Source organism: Pseudoliparis swirei, chromosome 1, assembly GCF_029220125.1.
Source record: "Pseudoliparis swirei isolate HS2019 ecotype Mariana Trench chromosome 1, NWPU_hadal_v1, whole genome shotgun sequence".
NCBI lineage: Eukaryota > Metazoa > Chordata > Actinopteri > Perciformes > Liparidae > Pseudoliparis > Pseudoliparis swirei.
The window spans coordinates 14,566,684-14,578,993 of NC_079388.1; the positions used below are offsets into that span (position 1 = coordinate 14,566,684).

General features: G+C 42.2%; 1 protein-coding gene across 5 annotated transcripts in view; it reads right to left on the reverse strand.

The window, feature by feature from the left end:
• LOC130198923 (FH1/FH2 domain-containing protein 3-like) overlaps positions 1-6,683 on the reverse strand; it is a 55,715-nt gene extending 49,032 nt beyond the window's left edge. For all 5 annotated transcript variants that reach the window (XM_056422074.1, XM_056422059.1, XM_056422042.1 and 2 more), the window contains exons 1-2: positions 6,187-6,683; positions 358-467 (exon numbers count right to left, since the gene is read on the reverse strand). In XM_056422074.1, the coding sequence (XP_056278049.1) occupies positions 358-467; positions 6,187-6,351 (275 nt within the window). In that variant the 5' untranslated portion in view covers positions 6,352-6,683. The remainder of the gene's footprint in view (positions 1-357; positions 468-6,186) is intronic.
• Between the last annotated feature and the right edge of the window lie 5,627 nt (positions 6,684-12,310).

Sequence of the window (12,310 nt, forward strand, 5' to 3'; positions counted from 1 at the left end):
GAAGACACCGGACCGCGGTGCTGTTACAAAGTAATCATGCTGTTTCTTCTGGTTTGCCCACTGTAAAATGATGTCACAAACATCAAAATATCAATTATTGTAAAAACACAGCCAGAGAGCTGCAGCCGTGGAGGGGAGGGCACATCTGTCTCGCTTTCCACAGCGCTTCATACTTTCCATGAACTTGTGCTTCCAAGAAATCCATATCCAGCGGCTTGTGATTCTTCCCATTTTATAAGAATGGAGAAACCCAGGAAAGATATATGTGTGTGTGTGTCAGGGGGGGGGAGATGTTTTGACAGAGAAGACAGAGTGGATAAGAATATCTGGAGAGGTATAAATGTGAATCCGTCTCACCCTGTGTCATCCTGCTGAAAGCCCTCCAGCTCGTCCTTTTGCTCGGCCAGAGAGGACTCCAGATCCAGATAGGTGCCATTGTGGGAGAGCTGCAGCGTACAGTCATCAAGCTACGGAGAAAGAATAACACAATCTTTTGAAAAGAAAAGTCATAAGGAATGGAATATAATACTTGATTCAACTGTGTTGAACTAAACTCAGGGGGAAACTTAATAAAACTGGCATTTAGACCTAAATTAGGGATGGAAAAAATGATTCAGCACGTGGACATAGGCAGGGTGGCATGTGTCACCCACAGGAATGACATTGGTCTCTGGGCTCCCAATGTTCTTAATACCCACTTGCTATGTCTGCATGTGTTTCACAACCATTTTTAAAAAGTTGAGCCCAAAAAATAAAGCCAGTTTACGGGGCGAGAGTTTCAACACGAGTCGAGTGTGTACAGTGATCCAAAGTGTGATATGCGGTGCGCCTCTGCTTTACAAAGCTGTTAAGGGAATTAACGAGCGGAGACAAAGCAATAAAGGCTACAGAACACAAAACCAGAACCAGAGGGCAACAGACAATGAAAGGTTTCTCGTGCGCCAGCTGAGAAGGGGAAATGACCCTCAAAATACAAATTGTGTACAAACTCAACATGTTTGTGGAGGGAGCGATCACAGTCATCCTCACGTACATAAGTTGCATGTGTACATTCGTGCACACGGCAGATTGTGTGTTTGACGACTTAAGAACCGACCCATCCGTCTGGGATGGCACGATCTGAGGCCGACGTCAGAATGGACCAGCTTTGCTCTGTGAAATGGGAAACCCTGCTGACCAGGTGCACAGTAATGTATCCGCACACCCCTGGCATTGATGTTTACAGCCACAAGTTGACAGCAGGTGCAAGCAGCCGTCCCAGCTACAATTCGTAAAAAGTGACATACATCACGGCATTATTGTCACGATAAGCTATGAGCTTTACGACTCGTTTTCAAAGCCGCTGATGTATGAATAAGCGGCTGAGGTCAGCATCAGGAGTCGAGTTAGGATGCAGCAGCTACCCACACACCCGAGCCTCTGGTGATGCGGCCAAAACGCCCCCCCCCCCCCTGGCTGTCCGGGCAAGCTGCATGACGCCACACACCCTGACCAGCAGAGACCAGTGATCACAAGACCTGCTGCTGCCCTCCCTCTGTCCCTCCTTCTCACTGGGAGACGGAGCGCTGTCGGATGGACTCACAGCATAAATATAAACTTGCTATATTTACCCTGCACTGAGGCAGCATGCACATAAGCTCAGGAGCGAGTCTGTCTGCAGGGTCTGGGAGTTAACAGGGGTAATTTATTTGATAACATCTTCCAAATGACCAAATGTGCGCGGTTTACCTTAAATAATGAATATTATATAATAATAATAAAATTATATATATATATATATTGCATTTAATAGTCTGTCTGTGTTCACTGGTTACTGTTAAGGACTCCTTACAATAATTAGGAATATCGAGAAATCATTTAACTTCTATATACACTACCGTTCAAAAGTTTGGGATCACTTAGAAATGACTTTATTTTTCAAAGAAAAGCACTGTTTTTTCAATGAAGATAACATTACATTAATCAGAAATACACTCTCTACATTGTTAATGTGGTAAATGACTATTCTAGGTGGAAACGTCTGGTTTCTAATGAAATATCTCCAGAGGTGTATAGAGGCCCATTTCCATCAACAATCACTCCAGTGTTCTAATGGTACATTGTGTTTGCTAATCGCCTCAGAAGACTAATGTCTGATTAGAAAACCCGTGCAATTATGTTAGCACAGCTGAAAACAGTTATGCTGGTGATATAAGCTATACAACTGGCCTTCCTTTGAGCTTGAAGTTTGTAGAACAAAATTAATATTTCAAATATTAATCATTATTTCTAACCTTGTCAATGTCTTGACTATATTGTATATTCATTTGATAAATAAAAGTGTGATTTTTCATGGAAGACACGAAATTGTCTGGGTGATCCCAAACTTTTGAACGGTAGTGTATTTAAGGAAATGTATGCCTGAAAAACATCTTGGCGAGTACGCTCTGATCACTTGGTTCAATAGTTCAAGTTCAGGTTCAAGGAGTAGGCAACATTTGTGGTACTTGTTCCACCCCTCCTCCACTGTGATCGGCCGGCTGGGTAAAAAAGCGACGGCGACGAGCGAAGCGTTTTACCCATATTTGAACATATTTCAGCTCTCGTTTGGCCATACAAAAAAAAAAGACAAGCGTGCGGCGCTCGGCACAGAATACGCTGCTGCCGTTTGTAGAATCGTGGAAATACAAGATACTCCCATTGCAAATAATTCAAAACATATGCTGGCCTCAGGAGGAAAAAAAGGCTTTGACCTAACAACTCTCCCGGTGACTCGTGCTATTTTCAGAAGCATGATTTTAGATGAGATAGAATCAAGCGCCTTAAGCCCCTCTTAGTTCGTCTTCGTGTGGTTTTCGTTGTTCACGATAGCCCTCCTGTCCATTTGCTCCAGCCATGCAATCAACTGATTGCCCTCAGCTGGTCCATCTCCTCACCTGCGGCTCATTCTCTAATTAGCCCCTCAGTATCCAAGTCAACTTATCTTGGTCCCTGCCAGATTGTCTTGAGCTGCCCGGCTCTTCAGAGTCGCCGCGTGGTTCCTGACCCATCTTTTCCTCACCCTTTTCTCGTGGTGGTGGCCCTTGCCTGAACTGTTGACTGAACTGAACTCCTTGCAACTCTAACTATCTCATTATCTCTTGGCTTGAGTCTGCGTGTGAATGTAATGACTTTTAATCTCGGTTCTTCTAGTTCTTTTAGTTTGTCCTGATGAGGACGTGAATGTGTGTGTACCAAATGTTAATCATAAGACGTGTGACAATCCATCCGACGGATGAGATAGACGGTCGACTGCCCGACAAGCATGCCAGCTTTGCCGTGAGCGGAATCTAAAATAATTGGCTAATTAAGAAGATAAAAAGCACAAGCATTCTAGACAGTGCAAACATTTTAAGGGCCCTCTTTGTAGTCTCGTGATTAGGCTTGACAACATAGAAGGAGGGGTAGAGACAGCAAGCGGGTGGGGGGGTAATCATGCCCTGTCCCACTTTCCTGCATCTATGTAGGACAAAAGCCTTTCTCGTGCCCAATCCGCTCGCATTGTTCAGCTTTTGTTTTTTTTGTTTTTTATATTCCACTTGAGGCTTTTGTTTATGTCTCCAACACATGGCCCAAGACCGAGCCCCACCACCACCACCACCATCTCCACCTCCAGCTCCCCGCTTTCTTTTGCTGCTCCGCTTTTATTGAAACGCATTACTCCATCATATAAATACTGCCCGGGCAGCGAGAAGTGAGCCCCGGACCGCTCTGTAACGCAACACGCTAACAGCTCACCCTCAGAAGGGTGTCTCCTTCCTAAAACACTTGGCTTGGGTAATAGTAGTAATATCATAACATAACACACCATGGACGGAGCCGGCGGAGAGGTGGCTCCAGAAGGAACCGCAAGCTCTTCACACTCGAGGCCCAAGGCTGGGCCAGGGAAACACTTAGCGGCTGGTAGACTGTGCACTCATTTAATCAAATTCTCACAGAAGAGCAAAGCTGGGAGGAAAAAAAATGTGTGGGGTATAAGGGAGTAATTACTTCCATGTTAAAACAACAACAAGCCTGCCGGCGATCACAACGGGTCGACACTTAACAATAAGCTTACGTAACTTAAACGATGAGTTTTTAAGAACTTTTTTGTCTCAAACTCGGAACCACAGAGGATAATTTTCTTTGAAGAGCGTGGAGGAGGGTGTGTTCTACACAGCTAGTAAACCTACTAGTGTTGCTTTAATGGGAACCTTTTGGTCATGAAATCAAAATTCAGCTGTGAAGTTGTTTTTGAGGGAAATGGGTGTTTCTTCTGCTAAACTGTTTCTGTTTAAATGAGGGTGAGGCTTCTGCATTGAGCTTCACATTCATGGATAATTTCGAGGGGGTAACTTCATCTTAGTGCTTAATTTAAGTCTGATCTTTGCATTTTAACGTCTTTAACATTCAGATTTTTCTTTGAAAAGGGATAATAGATTCTGAGAGAATAAAAAGGAAACTTCTTTGTTCAGCAGTTTGGATAAAATGAAACATCCCATGCACTGATATAGCCCTGGCAAGTGAGCCCAGCCGTGCACACGTGTGCGTGTGTGTGTGTGTGTGTGTGTGTGTGTTTTAGTCTATAAACTGGTGCATGGTCAGCGAGGTGGGAGAGGAGGTGAAGGAAGAGGTCAGGAAAACCACAGCACCCAAAGTGAGGAGAACAAAGTGTCGCAGGGTTCCAGGCCCCGGCCGCAAGAATTCTGGGACAAGTGACCTATACTTTACATGCAGCCCAGCCAGCCATAGACAGAACTCTACCATCACAACATAATAATACAGTAGGCTTTTCTCAGGGAAGAGTGCAGTAGGTTAAAAAGAAAAGAGAGCGAGAGAGGCTGCTTCAACTAAGAACGATTTCAGAAATAGTTCAGGAAATTGTGAAACTCTCTCTATAGCTTTGACATTTTCCAACAATATGATAACATTCAACACCGACGTATAAATCGGGGAAGAAAATGTGCAACAGTCTAGTTTCATCCCTATAATCTAAGCCAGATATCCAGTTGCCATTGCGCACAGTCTTCCTTCTGATGTGAACAAAATTGCAAACATGAACGCCGACTGTGCCATCTGTCTGTGTATAGGTTGTAATCATAAGCTTTGCTGTGCTGTGGGACATTTTTCATTTGTTTTGTGGCTTTTAAAAGATGGGGCAGCGAAAGATCCATTTGGTCTGCTGTCAGGGTTGTGTGCCAGCAGTGGAACTCTCTGTCTCTCTCTCTCTCTCTCTCTCTGTCTCTCTCTTTCTCTCTGCGCCTCACATTTAGTTTCAATTGAGTCTGTTTTCAGCTTGAATTATACAGCATCTATATACAAGTGAAGAATAAATACAAGGTCACGACGTATCTGCCTCTGTGGGTGTGTTTGTTGTGACCCAACCTCGACAGTGAGGAATGTGTTGCTACTGCTTCCCCCCCACCACCCCCTCCTGGGTTACTGGGTTTAACACTGAAATTCACTAAGAATGGTACACAGACACTTTCTATCACACACCCATCGTAACCCGACACTTGCCACTAAATTCGATCACCTGTGAATCGGAGCTTTCACAGGCGCATGCTAACTGGCTGCGCTGATGCCGTTGCACACCTGTCACTGTGACGGAGTGCAACACACTTTGAGAAGTAACTTTGAGATTGTGATCTATTCTTATTTGTAGCCTCGTCAACCGAGAGGTCAAAGGTTAAAGTCAGCTTCAATGTGTCTTGGAGCGAGTGGAGAGATCCGGCATCTTTCTCAATGGCACTGCCAGCAGAGCACTGTACGCCAACGTGAGAGAATATTGCTTTGGGTTTATGAAAGGGGAAAGATTTCAAACCTTGTTTCAGTCCTCAGGCGGGAGAGCCGGAGATGATGCAGAGTTGTGCTTGCTATATGTTCTTAAAATAGCCTCTGAATAATGGTTATGGAAGTGTGTTTGCAATGAAAACAACCTCCTATAGTTCCGTTTGAAATCTATATGTTCACGAGAATATGCCTTTGAATCAAAAAAAATAATGATATTAATTAAGTTAATAAATAAGTAACAAATTAATAAAACGTATGTTTAAGAGTGAATAATTGTAGTTGTACTTTAGTTTTTCTGCATCTTATCTTGCGTTATGGCAACTCTACAATAGTATATAAATAATGTTCACAAGGCAACACATGCAGGCTGTTTGTTTACCACGCTGGTGATCCTACCTTGTGGGGAGTCTTGAGCAGCCGGTGGATGCCTGCTAACTGGTTGATGAGTGGGATATCCTCCCTGAAGGTGTACAGCGGCGGTCTAGTCGGTTCCGGGAAATTGGTGCTGTTGAACGGATCGGTGTCATCTAAAAACTGAACCCTGCAGACAAACGTGGCCATGGTGCATCCATGCAAGTGTCTCCTCTGAGAGGCCAGTCCGTGTGCGCTGTCGGCTCCGGCGCGGGTCTCTGTGCGCTCCTCTCCTGGTAACGACAACAAACCCGGGTCTCCAAGCGCGCTCGGGAGAGCAGCCTGTAACTCCCGCAGGACCCGGGGGGGGGGAGGCTATAGGAGTTGGGGAGTGGAGGGCTACTGGAAACCGAACGGGTGGCACGAGGAACCGGCCGGTGTCTCTTGTCTCCCTCCCTCGCTGTGGTTGCGCTCGCCCTGAGGGTTTCTTGGTGAGTTATTCTCGGAGAGGCAGGTGGCTCGTGATGCCGGAGAGTGAAGGATCAGCGCAGCTTGGGACAGCCGGTCTGCTGTCTGTCTGAGTCCCAGTAAATCCTACACCCCCCCCCCCCCTTTCTATTTTCTCCTCTGCCTCATCTCTCCCTCCTCCCCCTCCCTTCAGTTCACTCGCTCAGGCTTACTTTAGTTTCCGATATGAAAATGAACTACACTAATCCTATACAAAAAATATGTATTTAGAAAACTATATGAACAAGCCTGAATGTAAATTAATGATCTACCATTTTAACAGTATATACAATACGCGTATTATATCATAAAATGATTAAAGTAATAAATAAAGTAAATCAATTATAGTCACAAGTCATCATAAGCATTGAGTGAGTATTCCGCATTATAACCTTTGAAAAATGTTTGGTCAAAGAGCTGCCAGAGTACAAGAGAGTCCAGATCAGAGTAATATTGGGATGAATATGTCCTGTGAAGTTTTGCTGCAAGTGCAATTTGGACCAATGCTGACCTCTTGTGGCACATTAGACGTAATGCAGGTTATACAGTCAGTTATCCAGTTCACACACATTTTACGTGTTAAACTAATTGTGGAATAATTTGATATTTAGCCACTATGGGCCATTTTACAAACTTGGACCCTCTTCACAAATGGGTCCAAGTTTATTTCATGTCTGTGAATGAGACGACAGAAAGTAAACATGGACTGAAGTTGTAGCCGATATCCAATTATATTGAAAGTGGCTATTTTGGAAAGTGAATGCAAAGGGACAATTTGATTTTTTTTTTAAAATCAAGACGGTAAGGGCAGTGCCTTGAATGGAAGTAGCTTCTTGCCATCGGAGTGTGAGGAAACTGCTTTATTCAGGCATTACCATTTACTTTATTACTCTACCCTTTTTTCTGTATACACCTGCAAACATCATCAGTGTATGTGTTACATATAACATATCGTCATAAATCCCTTGCGGGGAAATCAGTGGAGATCACCTTTTAGTTACCACTGGAGGGCAGAAGGCCACTTCTTTTACGACAAAGATAAACCTCAAGAAAAACACATTGTCATGTTATAATAGCGTGCATTGTATGGTTGTAAAGTGAAGAACAAAGTGCAAAGGTTTCTTCACACACCCTGACAAACACTCTCTGTATGTTCCCTTATGTTTCTTTGAATTGCAGCTTTTGATATCCTAACTATCTCATCTCTAATCAGCTGGAATGAGTTGATGTGTTTTGAATTGGTCACGAACTGTTTCACATCTAAGATGTAGTATTTAATGCTTTCCATTAAAACTTTAACGCAAACCTCCCCTCTGTACCAGATACAGTGTTCAAGGAATGATGACAGCATATTGGTTGAACGTCCTAAATTATTGCTCATGGTTACCAGATAATGTCAACAATACTTCACAGGAAAATGTGACCAACTCTGCACAGAACCAGAATGGAAAACTGATTGTTGAAGTTACCATGTACTCTGCAAGGTGACGTTGGTATGTCTTAATAATCAGCATGTGTTTCATTCAGTCAATCATTGCAGACAATAAGTAAAGCCAATAAAAATATCCCCAAAAATAAATGACTGAAAAGGTAGTCAGAAGCTTAAATGCTTATATATTCCTATTCTAAATTATTATAATAATTAATTAGAAATAAAAAAAATACATTATATATACATATATATATACACATATATATATATATATGTATATATATATAATTTATTTTTTTTAAATAAAGAAGGATAAGCGGTTTGGATAATGGAATGGAAACTATATATATATTAGATTTCATTTACACGTGTAACCTTCAAAATTAGTTATTTACACAATCCATTTGATCACCAAAAATTAGTTACATTCTTTTAATCTCTTTTTTAGCTTTTTGTACAGTAAACTTCTCTCAAATCATATTTACACTCATGTATTGAAAACAACCTTTGTACACAGTCTGGCAGTGACTTTGCTTGAGCTCTGTACATTGTTTTCTTAATACTTTTATTAATTTATAAGATACCAAATCATTAACTTTCATAACATGACATCTGATAAACGATGGATTTATATGCTAACCATAGTAACCAGCTTTATTCATGATATCTATTGCTCGATTTTGTAACAAGACTGTTAAATTGAGACATGTTTTATAGTCTGAGCCCCACACCTCCACACAATAAGATGTATATGGAACCAAAGTGAGCAAAATATTATTTTCAAGATCTTAGAAGTTAAATTCAGTTTAGTTTGTACACATTTCCCTTAGAGGGCTTTACAATCTGTCCAAATACAGCCGATGTCTCAGGACCTCACCTTACCTGTGACATAAAATGTTCACGGCTAAAAAAGGGAAGAAACCTTCAGGAGAGCAACAGAGGAGGGTCCCTCTCCTCGGATGGACAGAAGCAATATATGCCAGGTGTACAGATGAACAGCGTTACAGAGTTACAACACATTCAATGAATATAGCACAAACTTTGACATTGTATTATATATTCAATATCATAATAATAATAATAATAATAATAATAATAATTCGAATTTATAGAGCGATTCTCTAGACACTCAAAGCAGCTTTAAATAAGGCATAGACAATGAGCAAACAAAACAAACAAACAGAACATTTCGGGTAAAAAGAAAGAAAGAAAGAAAATGGAGAAGCTATGCGGAATGAGTCATGTAGTGGAGGGTATAGGGTGCAGGGGTTAGCAGGTGAGGGCGAGTTTGAAGAGGTGGGTTTTGAGCGCTTGCTTGAATGATGATTGGGTGGGGGCCTGACGGATGTGGATGGGGAGGGCGTTCCAGAGGGGTTGGGTAAGGGTGGGGTGGGGAGGGGGGGGGGGTGCAGCAGCGGTCCGGCGCTTGGTCATGATGGTCTTCAGAGTGCTTACGCCGAAGGACCTGCGGCAACGGGTTGGAGCTCGGAGGGGGAGGAGGTCTGTCAGGTAGGGAGGGGCCAGGTTGTTAAGGGGAAACAAATCCTGTGCTTTTATTTTGAAGGTATTTTGTTCTGCAGCCCAGTGCTGTCTATTCACTCTCCTTCATGCTGTTCACGCCAAAAGAGAAGCGAACTCTCGCGTTGCTTTACTCGCGTGAGTTTACTCGCCAGACATTTCGTTCACTCCAGCTAGAAGCGCCGGGGAGGGGGCGTGGCTTATCGCCATGAAAACAGTTCATTACCGTATTTACCCAGGAAGTTAATGTTGTATAATTGAATCTTTTTAAATTACACTTATAATGTATTTTGAGTTTGTGGGTAAAAGCTGCTCCTAGAGACCCTGACTCGTAGTGCTGCATTAGTTGTCATAGATTCAGTGAGTGAGCCGTAAATTACATCTTTTGAGGGGTTTTTAAACTACTTCTCACTAGACTTTTTATTTCATGTTTGTGCATGAAAGAACAGTTGAGTATTTTTTTAAAGTCTGACGTTACTGAATAGTAACTAGTTGTGTTGTGCTAACTGTGATATTCTTTACTATCTCAGTTTCAAACTGCACCATCTTTTCATTAAATCAATTTGAGAAGTTGAAAATATTCCTCAATGTGGGTCTCAGCTTGTTATTCAGTGGTGATGGTGGGTCCCAGCCAGACCATTGGAGAACCACTGCACAAGACCAGTTGAGAACCACTGCCCCAGACCAGTTAAACCACTGCCCAAGACCAGCAGAGAACCACTTCTCAAGACCAGTGGAGAACCACTGGCTCAGATCAGCTGAGAACCACTGACCCAGACCAGTGGAGAACCACTGACCCAGACCAGTGGAGAACCACTTCTCAAGACCAGTGGAGAACCACTGGCTCAGATCAGCTGAGAACCACTGACCCAGACCAGTGGAGAACCACTGACCCAGACCATATCTGTCACACGTATTCTTAGCAGCTCACTATTATTTGTTGAATTTTGTCCCAACTGGAAGAAAAAAGCTCTGAACAAAATTAATGTAATAATGTGCGTTTGATCTTTGATAGAGTAATGTGGATTATAATAAATATAATTAAATGGATTTATGTCCAATATGTTTAAACTTCAATAAACAATATTATAAAATGCAAATACAGTTATTTCATAACAATATGCTTGGGAGTAGTTACAATTATATCATGTTACATTTACAACCGGCCTTTAGAGTGCAGCCATGATGCTGATGTGGTCCACGGTAAACATGAACCCCTGTCTTAAAGGTTATCCTGAATTTGACCAGGAGCCAGTGAAGGTTGCGGTGATGTGTTCATAGCGGCGGGTTTATTGAGGATTGTGTTGGCAGAGCCAAAGAGGATGCTGCTGCAGTAGTTAAGTCTGGAGGTTAAGAGGGCAAGGATAATAATGTCAGTGGTGGCAGAGGACAGGGAGGGGGGGGGGGGGTGCAATGTGATAGGTTGCGAACCTGGGTGGAGGGGGTGACGATGGAGTCATCAATGTTAAGCAATACAATGTATTAGCAGTAGCACCAATGTGTGTCACTCCCAACTGACACCAACATGAGTGTCTGAGTTTTTAGTTTTTCATCTAGTCGAATCTTTTGAGCCATTTCTTACAACTTCTGTTGTCCTGTCTGTGATTACACATTTACAATGTAGGCTCTTAAAACTTCTCTAGGGGTTGCTTATTAACCGCTCCTAAGTCACATTTACCCTCAGGTTGGATGAAAATCCACGAGATGTCACTCGTAAATTTTAGTCGTCGTTCTAGTATTGTAGTATTAAACATTAGTAGACATACACTACCGTTCAAAAGTTTGGGATCACCCAGACAATTTTGTGTCTTCCATGAAAAATCACACTTTTATTTATCAAATGAATATAAAATATAGTCAAGACATTGACAAGGTTAGAAATAATGATTAATATTTGAAATATTAATTTTGTTCTACAAACTTCAAGCTCAAAGGAAGGCCAGTTGTATAGCTTATATCACCAGCATAACTGTTTTCAGCTGTGCTAACATAATTGCACGGGTTTTCTAATCAGACATTAGTCTTCTAAGGCGATTAGCAAACACAATGTACCATTAGAACACTGGAGTGATCGTTGCTGTAAAAGGGCCTCTATACACCTCTGGAGATATTTCATTAGAAACCAGACACTTCCACCTAGAATAGTCATTTACCACATTAACAATGTAGAGAGTGTATTTCTGATTAATTTAATGTTATCTTTATTGAAAAAACAGTGCTTTTCTTTGAAAAATAAAGTCATTTCTAAGTGATCCCAAACTTTTGAACGGTAGTGTATGTTATGAGTTCCAATTGTGCAGCCATATGAAATCTAATTGGTATATGGTTAATAAATTATATAAAAATGAAATTGTCAGATGGATGGAGTCCATGACAGTGGAGTCCTGGTCCTTGTTCACGGGACCAAACTGTTTTCGTGGTGAGAGGTTTCTGTCTTTATGGCCTGGGCCTCCCTCGCTTGAATTTTTGTACATTGCCCCGACTTGCTCGAAATGTTCCACCACGCACAAATCCAGACGCATCCTATTCTGATTGGTAGGCATATTTTATGATGTTGACACCCATTGGTACACAAAATAATGGCTGAGATGGACAGGTCATTCAAAAGTGACACACACAGTCAGAGATTGAGATCTCGGAAAGCCAGCAACTCTGGGAATCTTGCAACTTCGCCTGTTTTGATTTGTAGACTGCATTATCGCCACAGACACC